We start from the raw sequence: 20,286 nt of genomic DNA on the forward strand, positions 1-20,286 counted from the left end.
TCAACTGACAACTTGTCATTCTTAGCAAGTGGCACCCAACCACTAATGTCAATGCTGCCATGCTTCAACATGAAACTCAGTCTTTATCACAATTTCTTTGTCCTCCCATTTGTACTTGGTTTTGCAGGAGTTTTGACAAAACACTTTTAGAACTAACTTCAAGAAAGATGCTAACATTTGTTTGACAAGTGTTTGAATCGAGAGAATACAGTGGAGGTACTGTTGGTGGAATTTCTCGTGCATTCCCATGTATCACTTATATACAATTCAGATCTCACTGTAGTACAGATTGCAGCGATGATATCTGCTCTATACGCTCAGACTTTTGCTGATTTGCAGAGGTCTTCACTTTCAAGCACTTATTGAAGTAGTTGGTTGAAGGCTGAGCTAAGCAACTGCTCCGGTGTTAGATCTCCTTGGCAACAGTGGCTTCTATCCGCAAAATGGCTGCCAAGATATGGCAACATATTCTAGAGTGCACCTTTCAATATATATGGGAGGTGGAATATTTGACTGACTAGTTCTGTGTTCGTATGTGATAGAGATCACAGATCATATATGGCAGGCACTGTGGGTCAAGGCAATGCTATTCCTGAGTGCTCAATACTTCAAACACCAAGTAAGGAATCAGTGTGAATTTGGGCTAATTGCCCATTAGTTCTAAGTTAATTGCTCTATTAAATTTTACACCAGTACATCAGATTTAAGAGGCTTCGTTTCAGTTTGCAAATAAGGAGACCCACATCATTTTAAAAGCTAAAACAGACTGATTTAACATAATCTTTTTAAAATCTGATAGATTTTACGTCATGTTCTATGACGTTTTGATGTTATTTTACACTATCAATTTTTCAAATTCAAAACTAAGTTCGCATTTTAATTTTTTTACTATCTAAAAATGTTATTTTCCATTGCAATTTTATAATATAATTATCCATTTAAAAAAAATGTTTGTGCTATACCTTTTTACTGTGATACTTTTCTTTTAATTCAACTTTTAGCTTGCTATGACTGCAGGCCATGCCTACAATCACCTGCCTTTTCTATCCTGTGCAACTGGATTACTACAACACATGCAATTCTCCTTCCATATATTCAAGTCCTAATCACTGGGATGGTGGTGGTACATCCATGCATTGTTTTATTCAACATGAAAAGCACCTATCATGTTATTAGCAGCCATTTCTTTGTGTAAAATTACATAGCATATAATAATCATCTGTGAATATTTATAACAACTAATTGTGCAACTGAAGACAATATTGGCATCAGATCTGTAGAATTCAATGCTAATTTCTCGACTTGCATGTCTTACCTTTTAGAACTGCATGAACAAATGGTGGGGCAGCTCCACGTATCTGAAAGCTTAGTCCTTCCAAAGAGTCAGGAACTTTGATTATTCTGCATCAACATGGAACATAGATGTTGAGTAACTACATTTAGCAAGTTGATGTTAACTTTGTATTTATTAGCATAGTCTCACATTTTGTAGCTAGTCACGAAACCGACCGTACTACCACAAATATGTTAAAAAGTGCAACAAATTAAATCAGTCTTATTAGCAAAAAGGACATTCAATGCATAATCACAAAGCAGGACCATAAGTGGGACTTGCTGTCATCATTTACACTAGAACAAAATCACAAATTAACATTGTGCATTTTTAACCCAACTTTTCTAGCATCCTTACTTAAATTATTTAAAGAGAAAAACCGGGTGGATTTTTCAACAGGCATGTGGCCTAACTATCCATTCATGAAAAATACGCTACATTCTTCTATATTTATCTTTGCTTAATTCTACCCTTAATTTGCTAACTTAGATAAGTTAGCTCCCAACTGCATTTGGGCATCATTCATCTATTACATCCTCTCCCAATAACCACACTTAATTATTTTCACCCTGAGATCCCTGGTCTCAAGGACATCAGTGAGACAATCAGATGTTACTAAATGTCCCAATGATAATTTTTATTCTTTGTTTAAATAGGCCTAGAATAGGTAGTCTACAACAGCATGACAATACTTCAAAACAACGTTTGCTGCTCTAGTCCTTCTAGATGGAAAAGAACTCAGACTTGGAAAGCTGTTGAATGCAGCTTGACAAGTTACTTATTTGCATTTTGCAGATGACACACAATGCTGTGACTGTGCTCTAGTGACAGAAGATGGGACAACCCTGGACTGTGACCACCTTCCTTCATATTGTTGACGCTACTCTCATCCATGCAAGTGGAGACAATTGCATCTTACCCCTCACTGTGCCTTGTTGAGGGCTTTGAGGAGGCAGAAGGTGAGCTGCTTGCCACAGCCCTGGTAGCCCTTGTATTTATATGACTGGTCTAATTCAGTTTAGGCTCCCTCTTTTACGAACATATGAACAAGGAACAAGAGTAGGCTACTTAGTCCTTTGAGCCTGCTCCATCATTCAACACAATCATGGCTGGTCCAATCTGTACCTCAACTGTACATCCCGGGATACTCCATCCCTTTGGTAATCAAGAAACTCTCTCTCTCTTCCATAAAATTATTTAAATATCGACAGTCTTTTGAGGAAGGGAATTTGAAAAAGTCTCAAACCTCACAACCTTTTTGCTTGTCTCTGGCGACCTCTTATTTTTAAATTATGACACCACATTCTAGATTCTCCTTTTCAAATCCATCTAGTCAAGTCTCTTCAAGATTTTTGCTGTTTATAGATATGGCTGAGACCAAACAAATGACTGAAACTTGAATAACTGCTAAAAGGTGTGATAATTTTCAATACTGTCTTTGGACTTTGAGACCTGACTTGAATTCAGAACCCAGCTGAAGGGATGGAATTTTTCTTTATAAAAGTTTGAAGTGAAAGTGATGTAAAATTTGCATTGAGGTTATGGTGGCAGAAGTAGAAAGTTAAAAAAAGATGCAGACCAGCACAATTGAGAGTTCTGTGCAACACCACTGTTATGCTTGGCTAAATTTGTTTGTTTTTAACATAAGGTATAATTAATGTAGAGGTTGCAATATGTAACAGTGAATGTAAAAATATTCCAAAATTCAGTACAAATACCGAAATAAACAAGGTTGCAACTGATGCAACTACAGCGAGGAAGCTGTTGAAAAGCATTGGTTGCAATGACCTCATCTGCCAGGCTGCCCTTTCAAATAGCAAGCAGTTTAAGGAAATTGATATACTCTGATTACGTAACTAATGTGAAGTATTACTAATAGAAGGCAAATTTAAATCTTGCACAAATTTCTTTTGTTGGTCACATGAGATGACTCACTCTTTGGGTTTTGTTGCAATCAGCATCCTCAGTGGTCTCCGACTGCAGTGCAACTGATTTAAAATTGTCTCCACTTCCAAAATTGGCCGAAGAAAAACCAAATCTTCATTGATAGAGTAAATCTTCCTCCCAACCTGAAGGCCTGCCACCTGCAGAACAAATGAAAGATCAGAGTTTTTACAAAAGCATGGATTACAATCATTTAAAAAAAGGAGACGGAGGGGTGTCACATATGAAATTGTGAGGGGCATAGACAGGAAGAAACCATTCCTCTTGGTGGAGGGATCAGTGGCCAGGGGACTTAGATTTAAGGCAAGGAGCAGGATGTTTAGAGAGGGCTTGAGGAATATGTTGGGAATCTGGAACCATTGCCTGTAAGGGTGGTAGAGGCAGAAACCCTCATAACATTTAAGAAGTATTCAGATGTACACTTGCAATGCCATGGCATGCAAGGTTATCCACCAAGTGGTGAAAAATTGAATTAGAATGGTTAGGTGATTGTTTTTGTCTGGTGCACACTATGGGCTGAAGGGCCTTTTCCTGTGCTGTCGACATTTATGTATCTACCATAGATTAATCACCAATAGGAAACTTTCTGACACTACATCTACATCAAATTTATGATATTAATAAAAAAGAACAATGACAGTAGCTGGAAGCTTGACGACTTTGAACCAAAATCTACATACGTAACAACACTAGAACAACTGCACAAGCTGTATGTCCCAAATAGGAACACAATGTTTAGAACTCCTTTCATTGTATGTGTTTCCATAACAGCACATCAGCAAATGTTGGTATTTTAGATAATGTGCATTGTATGAGAGAAAGACAAAAGTTCAAACTAAACAGTGAGTCAGAAGGCTAGAAGTGAATTTTATGGTAAACAAGTCCATGTCCTCTTAATTCAAAACAAGCCTTTCATTTGAAAACCAACAATATTTTAATATGGAAAATCTGAAAAGCAAACATGTAGATTTAATTACATTTATTTTTTTCCCTGTTTTGAAAAATCTGATATCCTGGTTTACATCAAGCACATCTGTTCAGCTTTACTCAATAAGCCTGTTGCATGATAATGCAGTTGAGCCACTGTGACCAGCATCCTTAAAGGTTTTGTCATTTATTACCAGACTGGCAATCTGTGCTTAGTATTCTAGTCTCCTGTAAGCTCCATTCACCACTTCCACAAACGCAGCTTTGAAAACAACCTAAAAAATTTTAACACTTAAATTTCTCCAAAATATTTTTAATTACAAAGTGCTCATTAGAAAAGAAACCTGTGCACTTCCAGAATAACTGGATTACATTTACATATGTTCCTACTTAATGTATTGCATTTAAATAGTGGGCATTATATGAATTTCCAATGGTAGGCTTAAGTAATCGTTTACTGACAGGAAGTTGAAGCTCTAATTGAATGTAACCCTATTAAAGTAAACTGGTCAAGAATAAGTAATGTTGGTCACATACAAATTCAAAATAGGAAGCAACTGGCCCTCAATCCTGCTTTGCCATTCAATAAGATCATAGCTGACCTGATCGTAGCTTCAACTCCACTTTCCTACTGCAATACTACTTAACACTCTTATGAATCTACCCACTACTGCCTTCAAAATTTTCAGTAATTTGGCATCGATTCTGACTTTCTCTTGGGGCAATAGACTCACAATCCCCAAAGTCTAAATATTTCTCTTCATCATATCTTAAACGTTTTGAATTTTTAAACTGTGTTCCCTATTTCTAAGCTTTCCCAGAAGGGGATATCAACCTTTTGGCATCCATCATGTCAAGTCTCCTCAGCATCTTGCAGATTTCAGTAAGATCATCTTTCATTCATCTAAAACACCTATGGCCTCATGCTCCATTTCCTCATAGGTTCATCTGCTCACCCTCAGGGATCAGTCTAGTGAACTTTCGATGAACTGCTTCTGAAGCAAATGTCCTTTCTCAAATAAGATGACTGAGGCTTACTTTAGATGTGTTCTCTTCAATATTCTGAACAACTTGCAAGATATTAGGATATTCCTTTTGTCTTCCTAATCACTTGTTATACATGCATGCTATATTTTCTATTATACCAGGTTCCCCTGTACGTCAGAGTTCTGAAATATCTTTCCACTAAAGTAAAACGCTGCTTTTCCTGTTAAAGTGGACAAGTTTGCAATTTTCCACATTATACTCAACCTGACAAATTGTGCCCACTCACCTAAGCTATGCAGTCCACTTCTGATTAATCTTAAATGCTTGAACAATATGAAGCTAGCTGTTTCATGCTGCCACTATGCAAGAACAACTCGAGTGATATTCACCTCTGAAAGGAAGCTGTTATCAAGATATTTTGCATATCATACAAATGGGTAAACATGGTATATGAATTACAGTGCCAGTGTGATGCTAGATGTGGAGACTATATGTCCCAAAGACAGGTGAATCATATCAAAAAGTGTATCCCTTGGGCTATTCAAAACAAATAGGGTACTGACTGCATCCAATCACTCCTCATTTGCAAAATACAAAAAAGTGTTCAATATCAAGTGTGATTCTGTAATTGGACATTTGCTAAATAACTCTTGAGTATGCAATTAATTACACTGACAACTAATTTTGGATTGTCAGTTGGGCTCACTGTGTAACACGCTTGCATGAACTGGACTGTATTTTTACTGGAAGGTACCTATATTAACACAGGGCCTGTTCTCAGCAATAAGCAAGGATATGTACATATACTGTGCCTGTTTCAACTCAACAAAATAGGTGTCAACTATTTACTAGTTCATTACTTAGGACAATGAGTAGCTGGTCAAGGCATCTTTATTCAATCCTTTGCAGTTAATTTTCAATCACTATCTAACTGGTGAATTCTGCATGATAACCTGTCTACCAATCACTTGCCAATCAATCAGCACTCTCCTCACATACTGTACAAATGTTTTACGGGGTGTAGGTTTGCTCACTGAGCTGTAGTTTGATATCCAGACGTTTCATTACCAGGCTAGGTAACATCATCAGTGGCGACCTCCAAGTGAAGCGAAGCTGTTGTCTCCTGCTTTCTATTTATATCTTTCTCCTGGATGGGGTTCCTGGGGTTTGTGGTGATGTCATTTCCTGTTTGTTTTCTGAGGGGTTGATAGATGGTATCTAGATCTATGTGTTTGTTTATGGCGTTGTGGTTGGAATGTCAGGCCTCTAGGAATTCTCTGGTATGTCTTTGCTTAGCCTGTCTCAGGATAGATGTGTTGTCCCAGTCGAAATGGTGGTTTTTTTCATCTGTGTGTATGCCTTTTTGTGGCTAGCTGGTGTTCGTGTATCCTGGAGACTAACTTTCTTCCTGTTTGTCCTATGTAATGTTTGTGGCAGTTCATGCATGGAATTTTGTAGATGACATTGGTTTTGTCCATGGGTTGTACTGCGTCTTTTAGGTTTGTTAGTTTTTGTTTGAGAGTGTTGGTGGGTTTGTGTGCTACTAGGATTCTGAACAGGAAATGACATCATCACAAACCCCAGGAACCCCATCCAGGACAAACATATAAATAGAAAGCAGAAGACAACATCTTCGCTTCACTTGGAGGTCGCCACTGATGATGTTACCCAGCCAGGTAATGAAACATCTGGATATCAAACCTACAGCTCAGTGAGCAAACCTACACCCTCAACCTCAACCTGAGCTACAAACCTTCACAAACCTTGCAAATGTTTTACATTTACATTGCTTTTCTTGTGAATAATCCTAATGAACATAATGCCTTAACGTAATTTTTTTTTTAATTACTCAAAATTTGCATTGAATTACTAAATATGATGCTGCTTTCGTTTATACATCTATAGCTGGTAAGACAAGCTGTCAGAAAAGCTATTGTTCTAATTAAAATATAATGAGGATGAGGAAACGTATGCAGTGAGTGAACAGAAAATCCTGCTCTTTTTGGATTACTAAAAGAAATATAGATATGTGGTGCTGTTGCATCAAAATTAAACCAATCTATTCGTATTGATGTTTTGCTGGGGAAACGCTAGTACTATGATGGTTTTAGGCAATTGCACTTTCAAATGGATGAGCACACTTGCAAGAAGTTGCTGCTAACTAATACAACTACATTCTTACATTTGAAGCAGAAATCGTTGAGGCTTAGTCATCAATTCTTATGTTGAGTTGAATTGCAACTTTGATACTAGATTCTGGTTCCAAGAGACTACCACAGCGTTTCAAATGACTGATCTCACCCACGCAAATTATAGCATGCTTAATAGAGTCATTGTAATACCGTTAGTTGCTTGTGATGTTTTATAATTTCAGGTGTATGACCATGCATGACATGAAATTCACACGAATAGGAGTATCAAATGTGGTTATGGACCTTAACGTTTTATATATAACAATGCGATTTTTGAAATAGTATCAATTACAAAAAACCAAAACAACTCTGCTCTAAATATCAATCTCCTTGGTTTAATTATAACCTATGATTGGTCAGACAGCATTTTTCATCTTTTCAGAGAACAAAGTTCAGCAGTTATAAATACATTACATCTGTCTTATGATTTGAAAACATTAGTTAATCTAGCAGTTCCTTTCCTCAAATTTTCTGCAACAGGATATTATATGAACTGCCCATCCACCTCCAGCCCATTATTTTATAACACATTGACTTCTTGCTACAAATTGGGTCTGCCACATAATGGATCGTCAAAACAATGGTGACTGACATTCTTAGAATTTACCTGGATAATGTAATCCAGGAGTATCATAAATATCCCACTGAAATATAAACTAGTGTCATTCATGTGTGTGTCCTCCATAGCCCAATCCAACCTTTTGTGGGACAAGTATAAATACATATTATTAAATGGAAAAACTGTCTATCTTCACAAGTGTATACAGTCTGCTGATGAATCTCTCATTCAAGTTTTCTCTGCAAAGTTGTCTATTTCAATGTTATCCAGAACAGCTCATACCCTCCATAGACCTATGTGCATCTAGAGTGTGCTGTAAGCATTTGAACTTAGACCAAGTCTCATTTAATCACCCTCCATGTTTGCTGAATTACATTGGCCTCTAGTCTGACCACACCAAGGTTTAAAATTTCCATCTTAGTTTTCTATTTTTTCCTTGGCTTCATCTGTCCCTGTGTGATACCCCATCCTAAACCAACATTTCACCCAATGTTCTGGAGCAGACTTGTATATTCTCAACCACTTCCTTTCTTTATGCTCTCCTCAGCCTCACAAACACCTGAGACCTCAGTTCAGTTTTTGGGGTTTTATGCATCCCACACCTTCTTCACCTCATCTTCAGGGACCAGGTTTTCAATATACCAAGCTCAAAACACTGAAACATACTCAGAAAATCCAGATCTTAAATTAGCAAATATTTAAGTGCTTGCACTCTTGTTCCACTGCCATGTGGAGGATCAATATTTCAAGTTTTTTTTTGTGTCTGCCAAGTAATGGTGTCTACCTCTCTGGGGCCATTTTGTTTTAAGAAATAGGAACAGGAGTCGACTGTTCTATTCTGCTCATTGCTGGCGTTTTGAAATTCAGAACCAAGCAAAACAGTAATTACCTCAGCAGAAGAACCACTTTGTACAGATTTCACTACAATGACCTTATTTTTCTCTTCAATTTCAAATCCATAATTGTCTTCTTCGGGGAAAATCTAGGGAAACAAAGTAGAATTAATTCTACAACCCTCACCAGAGTCAGAATCAATACACATCAATTAAAATAGGAGAGAGAACTGCAAAGATTTCAAAATTTGAATTTGGAAAGTCAGTTGTCATTGAGGAGCAGTCAGTCTTCTTATAATGACAATTTATACTAGCAATGGCTAAGCATTTCCAAGCACTTCAACATCAGAACTAGTTTAATGTATTTTCAGTAACACTTTAAAACTCGGAAAAGAGCTCTCCCTCAAGAGTAAAAGTGAGTCCTCTACAGTCAGTCAATAAAAAGGGTTAACAAGGTGTGACTGTGACAAATCCATGAGCATCTACTTTCTGCCCCTGAAGAGAAATTTCAAATCCAGGCTGTTGAGCTTTTCTTGTAATGTCTAATCTGCTCACCCTCACGTTTTACTCAAAGTAGAACTCCACTTTTCAAACTTCAAACAGTGTTAATGTTATACTTCTGGAGAAATCACCTTATGTATACAATAACAGAAGTAAAACAGAGGAAATTTGTCATATTTCAGACTAAGTGGTGTTTTAGAAAACATTTATTTGTGAAAAACAGGAGCATAATGTTGGAACTCTCAACTTAAACAACTATTGATGCAAGAACAGCTAAATTGATAGATTTTTGTTATTCAAACGACACAAAGAGCTATGATCAAAGGCAAGTAAGTTGGGTCACTAATCAGCCATATGTCATTCCATGGCAAAACAGGTTGACTAGCTAAATGGCTAAATGGCTTACACTTGTTCCCAATTCTGCAAGAAAACAAAACTCACTAAAGTGAGTAGGAAAATTAGGATCTAAAATGGGACAATTGAGAGGCCATGGCTGACATTTTGAGGGCATATGAGAATGCATTATAAAGAGTAAGAAAAATTCTGTTGGACAGACCCACCATTCATAGTTTAACTACAACAATTAAAGATACTATCAAACACAAAGAAGGAAAGAGAAAATAATTGCGCAAAGACAAGTATAAAATATTTGGAAAAACATATTTTTAAAAATATCAAAGAATACCAAATTATTAGAAATATAGTGAAAGAGAAAACCAGAAATATAAAAACAGATAGTAAGAGTTTTTTTTACGAAGAGAAGTTAACAAAAAGAGTGTGTTGGTCTATAAAAGATGAGTCTTTAAAATTAATAGTGGAAAATAAGTGAATGGCAGATGAAATGAGCAGGTATCTTGCATTGATCTTCATTATAGGGGGTAGCAGTAGCATCTCAGAAACAGTGACAAATGAGGAAATTAATGAGAGGAATGCAAGGAAATCACAGTCACCAGAAAAGTGGTTCTGATAAAATTGTTGGAGCTGTGAGCTTATAAGTGACCAAGTCCTGATGAACTTCACCCCAGCATCTTAAATGAAGTGACTTATGAGGTTGTTGATACATTGGTTTTAATTTTCCAAAACTTGCTCAATACAGGAAAATCTCATTCAATTGGAAGATAGCAAATGTAACTCCTTTATTCAAAAAGGGAGACACACAGAAAGCAGAAAACTACAGGCCAATTGGCTTAACATTGGTCAGAGGGAAAATGTTAGCTGCTTTCAGGAAATAAGTTCTAACAGCTTACTGGCATTAAGTTCAAGTTTATCAAGCAGAGACGTAAGTTGGGTCTGTCCTCATTGGAATTTGGAAGAATGACGGCCAACCTTAATAAAGCATAAAGACTCTTAGGGAACTTGGCAAGGTAGATACAGAGAGAATGTTTCCACTTTGGGGAAAGTCTAGGACTAGAGAGCCCTAGTTCGTAATAAACTAATAGGAGATTGTTGTAATAATCATTAGTCCTTTATCCTATATTCCATGCCTATCAGTTTATTTATTGTCCTTTCTTTGGAAATATATATTGATTAGAGTATTGTGCATTTTGGATGATTCAGTTTATATTCAAAGTTGAAGGAACTGCAAAGAGAATAACTTGTGATAAAAAGCAAAAAAAACATAATGCTTCCATAATCCAAGGCATTGGTGAGATCTCCTTTCCAAAACTGTGTGCAGTTTCGGTCTCCTTATTTAAATAAAGGTATAAGTATCAAGGAAGTTTGACACCTGGGCTGTTTTCATACATGCAGGTTGCACTGGCTGGGCTTGTTTTACTGGAGATACCAAAGTAAAGGGTGATTTGAACACGCATATAAGGTCCCAAAAGGTCTTAACAAAATGGACTTGAAAACAATGTTTCATTTTGTAGGAAGCCCAGAACTGGAAAAACTATTTCACAATTAGGAGTTACCCTTACAGGATAGGGATGACGAGAACTTTTTCATTCTCTCAGAGAGTTGCACAACTTTGAATTCTCTGCCTTGGAAAGTAGCAGAAATAAGATGAAAGCAGTGGAAATAGATTCTTGTTAGTTAAGGAATCATTGGTTATCAGGGATAAATAGCAATGCAAAATTCAACATACAATCATCCATAATCTTATTGAATGACAGAGCAGGCTCAATGGGCTGAATATCCTTCTATTTTGCATGATTGTAAGTGGCAATATCTACAGAATACACATTCATTATAGTACACTGGGGCTAAGCTACTTTTTGACAATACTCAGAAATAGAATTAATCTGATTTCCTGGATTTGAGCTAATATTGTACTCAAATTTAAATGGGAACTATGAAGACCATTGACTGATTTCTGGAAGTCAAAACACTTAATATTAATGACATTTGTTTTTTTAAAAAAAATCACCCATGGATAGCATTTATTCTCCATCATAATTTCCCATTTGGTACTTAGGAATTAATCACATTGCTGTGGATCTCCAGTCACATACAGACCAAATGATTTCTTTCTCTAAAAAGAGAAAAATGAGCTAGATGGATTTTTTAAAAATTATGATTAACAATGTTCACAAGGTGCTTATTAGACTAGATAATGCTAAATTAATGAAATGAAAGGGGAAAATTCAAATTCATCACTGCCAAAAGATGTTGGACCTCACCAAGACACCATTTCTGTCAACTGAACTCTTTAGACTGAAATCAAAACAGCACTCGAACAGGACTGTGTGAATTGTAAATGGCTTCACAATGAAGTGTTTAAATTACTTACAGTACTTCCAAAATGAGCCATTGAGAAAAATTTAATGTTTCATCTGAAAAATAGCACCAACCTCAGGATTTACCTTAGTATTACAGCCCTCATTTCTAATTGCACCCCTATACAAGGACTCCCACTACACCTCATGCACAGTTTTATTTGGAGAATTTAACTCAGTAATCAAAGAAATTGAAGCGTTTTATGAGGTGATGAAGAGAATTGAACTGGCATCTGATGAGAAGAAACAAAAAAAAAATTAGGATGTTGACATGAACATCAGTAAAAATTCTTTTAAGTGGTGTTTCAGAACCATGTCGTAAAAAATATTAGGTTTCTGGAGTTTTATTCAGTGTTCAAAACATGATAAGTCGTGTAAACCAGACCAGTTTTGATGTGGTATAATAATAAAAACTAAACTTTAGATACAATTTGAAGAAGCTTGAAAGCAATTATAAACTTTATATGATATTACCAAAGAATATTCTACTTGGACAAAACCATCTTAAATGAAGATGGCTATTTCTACAGGCTTTGTCCCAATGGCTATTACTCATGTGAGCCTAAATATCAGTAATCCATAACTAAACCAATAATATAGCACAGTTAATATAATAAAATATCCAAAGACATTTGACAGGGCATTATATGACAAGATCAGGACAAATAGGTAACGAAGGAGAGAATAGGGCCCTTCACAGTTCAGCAAGGCAACCTATATGTGGAGCTAAAGGAAATGAGGGAGATACTAAACTAGTGTTTTGCATCAGTGTTCACAATGGAGAAGGACATGGAAGATACAGAATGTGGAGAAATAGATGGTGACATCTTGAAAAATGTCCATATCTCAGAGGAGGTGGTGATCAATGTCTTAATGCATAAAAGTGGATAAATCCCTAGAACCTGATCAGGTGTACCCTCGAACTCTGTGGGAAGCTAGGGAAATGATTGCTGAGATGTTTGTATATCGATAGTCACAGGTGAGGTGCCAGAACACTGGAGGTTGGCTAACGTGGTGCCACAATTTAAGAAAGGTGGTAAGGAAAAGCTAGAGAACTATAGACTGGTGAACCTGACATCAGTGGTGGGCAAGTTGTTGGAGGAAATCCTGAGGGACAGGATTTCCAAGCATTTGGAAAGGCAAGGCCTGATTAGGGATCGTCACCATGGATGTGTGTTTGGGAAATCAAGTCTCACAAACTTGATTGAAAAAGTAATGAAGAGGATTGATGAGGGCAGAGCAGAGGATGTGATCTATCTGGACTTCAGTAATGTGTTCAACAAGGTTCCTCATGGTAGACTGGTACGTAAGGTTAGATTTCATGAAACACAGGGAGAACTAGCCACTTGAATATAGAACTGGCTTGAACGTAGAAGACCGAGGATGGTGGATGCTTTTTAGACTGGAGGCCTGTGACCAGTGGTGTGCCACAAGGGTCGATGCTGGGTCCACTGCTTTTCATCATTCATATAAATGATATGGATGTGACAGAGGAGTATGGTTTGTAAGTTTGCAGATGATATCAAAATTGAAGTTGTAGTGGACAGCAAAGAAGGTTACCTCAGAGTACGACAGGATCTTGATCAGAGGGGACAATGGGCTGAGCAGTGGCAGAAGGAGTTTAATTTAGATAAATGTGAGATGCTGCATTTTTGGAAAGGCAAATCAGAACAGGACATGCGCTGAATGATAAGGTCCTAGGGGGTGCTGCTGAACAAACAGACCATTGAGTGCAGGTTCATTGCTCCTTGAAAATGGAGTCACAGGTAGATAGGATAGTGAAGAAGGCTTTTGGCATAACACAAAGACCAGGAAAATCTCAGGTTTTAATGTGTTATCTATGAACAGCTGCTATCTTTCCAATGGGTATGCTCATTGTAGGAAACACATTACATCTGGTTCATCATTGCTTGGGCAGAGGTTTAGATTAGATTCCCTACAGTGTGAAAACAGGCCCTTCAGACCAACCAGTCCACACCAACCCTCCAAAGAGTAACCCACCCAGACCCATCTCCCTCTGACTAATGCACCTATCACTATGGGCAATTTAGCATGGCTAATTCACCTAATCTGCACATCTTTGGACTGTGGGAGGAAACCTGAGCACTCGGAGGAAACCCACGCAAACTCCACACAGACAGTCACCCGAGGCTGGAATCGAACCTGGGACCCTGGTGCCGTGAGGCAGCAGTGCTAACCACTGAGCCACTATGTGTTGCCATTAGAGTAGAGAAGGAATTACAATGGGTGATCCTTGTCCTAAACACCGATCACTAATGGAAGTATGCAACTAAAGATGGAAATACAGAGGGAGGTAATTATCCAATTCACATGGAATTGCTGCACAATGACCAAGTAATAATGCCTCATTAAGGATGAAGCTTGTGGAGAATTACTCCACCATCAGTCATTGCCTCAATGAGCAGAACAGATTGAAAAAATGAATACTGCATGAAATTTTGGAATAAACATTAATTTGCGTACCTTGAAACAGTCCTCAATAGATTTTGACAAAGAAAGGGAGCATGCAACACCAAATACACCAATACTATTTTCAGGAAAACCAAGGAATAGAGACAAATGTTGAAAACCTGTGAAATCTTTGATTATGTCTTATATTCGTAGCCATAGTTCAGTGAGCAATAAAATCTATGAGCAAATCATTCAACAAAAATATATTCCAACAGTCACTCAGTCATGGTAAAGCTGACCATAATAACCCCATTTGCTATAAGACCAATACTCCAAGATAAAGAACACTATCATTGCTTTCTGGAAAACCATGGTCTCTTGAAGACCAAAAATGATGTGTAATTTGGCCTTTACGATGATCCTGAATTGTTCACATTTTCCTTCAGAATACCAATGTCATGTGCTTATGGGGGAGAAATAATCAATATTATGTACTGTGCTGTGGTCCCTTTAAGAATAAAGGCCTGGGTTTTCTGCTGGCCAGATAGTCATTATGCCACCTGGGAGAGAGAGGTGGGGGAGCGTTGGATGGAGAGGGGGGGAGGCGGTGGGGAGGGGGGAGGGATAAAAAGAGCACCAGAGTGAAAAAGATCAGAGACAGGAAGAAAGGAGTGCCAGAGAGAGAGAAAAAGATAGAGCCAGACAGAGTGCCACTGAGCCAGAAAATGAGAGGCAAGAGAAAAAAAGCTTACCAGAGAGTGATAAAAATGAGTGAGCAAGAGAGGGTGTGCAATAGCGTGTACACCAGACATACAGAAAATAAGAGTACATGGGAGAGAGCAGGGAAGTGAGAAAAAGTGCAAGAGAAAGACAAACTGCATACACCAGAGAGGAAAAGTAAAAGAGAAAATACTAGAGAGAAAAAAGAACTGCCAGTGCGAAAGAGTTAAAGAGAAAGAAAAGATTATTAGTGTGTTCACTGTGAAAAGTGGCACAATGCAGGAAGGGAAGGAACAGAAGGGCATTGTAATGTGAAAGAAAAATCAAAAGGATTCATCTCACCAGGGGGGAAAAGAAAGGCAAGGATTCATAAGTCCTCATTTAAACACAAATCAAGAAATGAAAGATATATGTCCATTAGCTTTCTATTTAACCAAATGAAAGGCAGCTAAAATGTGCTTGTCATTTTTTACAATCTTAGATTGTGTTAAAATTCAAAGTCAAAATTTATGCACCTACAAAGTATTGAATAAATTAACATTCCATTTATTAACCTAATTGGAATAAAGCATTTCACTCAAATTTCTGCAATCCATGTTCTGCAAAATTTGTATTACACCATGGAAAGGCTCCCACTTCTAATGTGAAAAGCAGCACTATCTGCTTACCAAAAGGGATTTAACAACAATGTTTTCAACCAATCTGAAGTCATTCCGCAACTGTTTGCTTTTGGAGCTGGTTCCTTCCATTTCTTCATCAGCATAAAGGCGAAAAAATTGGGACTCATCCTTGAATTCACTTTTCTCTAGCACTGATAAAAGTTAAAATTCATGTCAAGCACAGCAAAAGAAAAAACACATTTACCATACAAAAACATCTTCTCAAAATTATGGTTAATATATTAACACACAATTACATTTTTATGTTGACTTCAGTAAAGTTTTAGCATCTGTAAATTCAAAATCTTACTAACGAAGAAAACTAAGCAAAAATCTAATGTTCATTACAAATAACATTAAAAATTCATTTATCAACAAGCTTGTCTTCATTGCGAACTACAGCAATAAATGAAGATTAACTGAGAAGGTGGCTGTGACAAGGCAAAAAATTGTTGCATTGGTATCCAGTTCATTTTAAACTAAAAATGAACCTGTTTGCCTTTGACTTAACATCTAAATTCACCCCTACAAAATGAGTCAGTTGTTTGCCAAACATGAAATGAAATATTTGACCACAAAAATTTGATAAATGGCAATTGTTTACAATTGAGAAGCATCAATAACATTTTTCTGTGGGACTTCAAATATGCAGTTTTCCTTCCAGCTGGCCAATGTATTGTTAGGTCAAGTCAATTTTTGGTCAAGTGGTGAAGGGATATTTCAATGTTATTAATAATAGTCAATATGATTATAGTTTGATTATAGCAGAATTATAGTTTGACCAGGTTAGTACTATACATAGTGCCATTGTAACATGGTTCAAGAAATTAGGAAATAGTAATAATAGATAAGTGCAAATACAAATAGTTGCCAAACCACAAATTTCACTGATCATCATCATTCTAGGGAGAGATGGAGTCAAAATGTATATTTTTAAATGAATATGCACAACCTGAGAGATAAATCTAATAACAGATTTCAGAGAAATCAGGAAGTGCGCCAAGTGCCTATTATTAAATAAAGGAAGGTGTAAATGTTTTTTAAAAATTTCCAGTCAAGCTAGTGGCTGTAAATGACCTAACAGTTCAAATGCATGACAGAAAAATTAGAAATGTCTGGAAGCAAAACCAGTAACAAAGAGTTATTTAACACTCATTCTGCAACTTTACTGAATGCTTCCAAAAGCAATGCTGTTTCCTGAGATCCTAAAAGAACATTGGGTTTGAACATTTTGAGAATATAATTAGACATGCTTAGGAGGAAGAGGGGAAGGAAAAGACACAAAACAATCCCAACCGAATTTTCCTCAATCCCCCCACCCCCTCACCAGAGTTCTTCTGCACAACCGTGGAGATCAAAGGACAGTAATTTTTGTGATTGATATTATCTAACTAACTGATTTTGTTATAAAACAAACAGCAGCAGACGCTGAAGATCTGAAACAAAAACAGGAACTGCTGGTGATACGCAGCAGGTCTGCCCACTTCAGAGGTTCAGATGAATGACCAACAGACTTAAAATATTAAGCTTGCTTTCTCCCTGTAGGTGCTGCCAGACCTGCTGAGTTTTGCCAGCATTTTCTGTTTTTGTAACTCATTTTGGTTTTTTTTGGAATGGAGGGAGTCGTGTTGCATGATCAAATTATGAAATATTTTAAAAATTGGCAAAGAACAAAACTGACTGCAGGACACCTTGAAGTACTAACTTCCAACTTAATTCACAGCTATCACACTGAAATTACATTTGAAATAAGTTTTTTTGTTACTTTGATTGATTACCATGATGCATGAAGCCATTATTACACAGTCCCACGCCAAGTGTGACCGCTTCCTCTCTGGTCTGGCAGTCGCCCTAGCAACAAAAAGACATTTTTACACCTAAAAAAAGATTTCCTTTCAAAGACAACTGCTTGTGATTGCAAGTCTAAATTTAGAAGGTGCTCTTTGTTACAAACAATAATCTCAATGAAAATGGCAAGAGTCTCCATTGATATTTCAAAATAGCAAATCTCAAGCTATGAATACTCACAAAGGAAGCCAGGACAACAAAGAACATGTCTGGAGGCAATTATCTAAAGTTCACTTACAACCATAGTATCAGCCATAAACAAATGACTTCAGATAAAACAGCTGACTTACATTTTGGTTTCTGATGCAAGGGTTATTTTTAACAGTAGACACCAAGTTTTACAGAAGTACCACAAGCAGCCCTTATTGGAACATGAAGTCAATATCTTATCAGTAAATAGTTCAAAAAAAGATACACAGACAACTTGGAGGATGTTATCAGCATCTATTCCCTGAAGTCATCAGAAATTCATTGAAAACTAAAACAGGGCACAAATATCGCGTTTGGCTATTGTTAACATTGGTCACCACATGTAAAAGGATAATTCGTGTTTTTGACAACATCAAGTTAGAAAAAGCGGAGACAGTTCTCGATTTTTTCTTTCATACTTTATCCCTTCAAATGTCATGATAGAACTGGAGTGCAGTTAAAATATTGGACTGCAATTGAAAGCACTGCTCCCCAGATGTGCAATGATTACTAATGTTCTAAATTTTCTGTAAAAAGCAGCTTGAAGTATATTGGGACTCGACAATGTGGTAGTCATTTGATTTATCACTGAAATACCTATAACACAGCAAAAACTCCCTGTATGTATGCTTTTATATTAATAACAGTGTGTGCTAAGTCATCTTAAGTGAGGTAAGAGTCACTAATATTTAAAATGCTAGTAGGTACACAAATACCTCTGCAAACTGCAGAAAAACGTAATAAAAGCCGGACCATAAGTCAACCAAACTCAGACTTTTCTGAGAGGTCAGGCTCATAATAATTTCCAGATTTCAGTCATGCTGTCTCGGAGAGGTTAATAGCCAAAAATGAAAAGGGGTAAATGTGAAAAGTTTACCCTGGCCTCTCGTGCAAACCTCTTGATGACAGGAATGGATCTGCATTGCCTGAAAGTTGGAAGTGACTACTGCCCATCTCACCACTGAAGAACGTACAGCGGAAGAAGTGGCAAAGGCAAAAAAAATATATTTTGCAACCAACTGGTTACAAAAGGTTGCCAGGTCCTGTGGGATCAAACTGATAGCAAATTAAATTAATATATGCACTCAATACTTGTGACCCACCATGATCAGCATCCAGTGGTGCAGAATCAAATCTGTAAAGACACTCAATGAGTTCTGCATTCCTTTGGCTTTCAGAATACAATAATTTGTAGGGTATAATTCTACAAAGTTATAAGCTATCATGATTCTAGAAAAAAATGCCAAGAAATTAAAAAATATTTTATCAGGGAATTTTACTGGAGGCAACTTTCTTACAGTTATAAGTTTTTCAAGACAACTCATCCGCAACAACTCCAAAACCCCATATACTGTCAAAACACTCGAGTGTGTGTCAAGCTGTTCACAACTGGCAATTTGGGGGGGGGAAATAAATGCAAATTCCAAAGCAAACTTCTAAAACTACAAACACATAATGAGACATCTAGAACTTTGCTGAACAATTTCTCAATAGTCTATGGCATCAAGGAATGAGATTCAAGTATTAAAAAGAAACAACAAAGATGAACTAAAATTACGAACAAAGAATTAGGGGAAGAGAAGGACTGGATTAAAGAGAGAAAAAGGAAAAGAAAAAACCCAAAAATTATAGGCTAAGATTCCCTGGTTTCAACTGTTCTCCTTGGGCAATGGTTGTGCCATTAAACTTGTTGTTGCATAGCGTTCCCAGTAAGCACTAGTTAAGTTTCACACCTTCTCCCACAGCTTACTTTAAAAGTGAGCCAGTGTCTCATTATTTAACAGCAACAGTGTGCCAAAATGCTAGTCTTTATGGATTACAATCTGAATTATTTTAGTGTGCACAATACTTCAGTCACAAGCATGCTGAAATGGGACAAAAAATAAACAATAAACAGATTGGAACAGCACATCTATCCTGTCCTCTCTCAAGTATTCCTGACCTGCATTAGCAGCCAATCGATCAACTTGCTTGCTGGCACCACAGACTTGTAGGTTTTCAGGTGATGATCTCGGTCTCTGCATTTAATGCAAAACATGATTTTTCATACATTAGTAGAGGCATTTTGTTCACCAGTGTTAACTAATAAGTTTTCCTTTAAATTGAAAAGAAATTGACATGCTTTAACTATTAATGCACTTGAAATTGTTTGCAAGATCCAAAACTTCACGTTTCAATACACAAGAAATTACAAGTTATTGAATTAATACCAAACAGCAAGTTTTAAATCTGTTAGAAATCACAGTACAAAATGTGCTGATAGGAAAGTCAAATAAAGTAGAGATAAAAAATTTTATTTCTTCAAGGCTCCAATTTTAAGTTAATCCTCTATTCCTACAATCATTTGACTTAGATCCAATATGAAAATTAAATTTTGGAAATTCAAATAATGTGATCAAAAACAGCTGCCATTTTTCATTAAAACTTCAGGGAACGAAAGTGTCAAATGTATTTGAAGAAAACATATT

The 20,286-nt window shown here is 36.8% G+C and overlaps 1 protein-coding gene across 2 annotated transcripts in view; it reads right to left on the reverse strand.

The window, feature by feature from the left end:
* Positions 1-20,286, reverse strand: part of prex1 (phosphatidylinositol-3,4,5-trisphosphate-dependent Rac exchange factor 1) — a 223,134-nt gene that overhangs the window by 64,883 nt on the left and 137,965 nt on the right. For both annotated transcript variants that reach the window (XM_060836352.1, XM_060836353.1), the window contains exons 14-19: positions 19,761-19,836; positions 17,560-17,632; positions 15,791-15,933; positions 8,832-8,924; positions 3,269-3,417; positions 1,316-1,401 (exon numbers count right to left, since the gene is read on the reverse strand). In XM_060836352.1, the coding sequence (XP_060692335.1) occupies positions 1,316-1,401; positions 3,269-3,417; positions 8,832-8,924; positions 15,791-15,933; positions 17,560-17,632; positions 19,761-19,836 (620 nt within the window). The remainder of the gene's footprint in view (positions 1-1,315; positions 1,402-3,268; positions 3,418-8,831; positions 8,925-15,790; positions 15,934-17,559; positions 17,633-19,760; positions 19,837-20,286) is intronic.

The sequence above is a fragment of the Hemiscyllium ocellatum genome, chromosome 15, assembly GCF_020745735.1.
Source record: "Hemiscyllium ocellatum isolate sHemOce1 chromosome 15, sHemOce1.pat.X.cur, whole genome shotgun sequence".
Lineage (NCBI taxonomy): Eukaryota > Metazoa > Chordata > Chondrichthyes > Orectolobiformes > Hemiscylliidae > Hemiscyllium > Hemiscyllium ocellatum.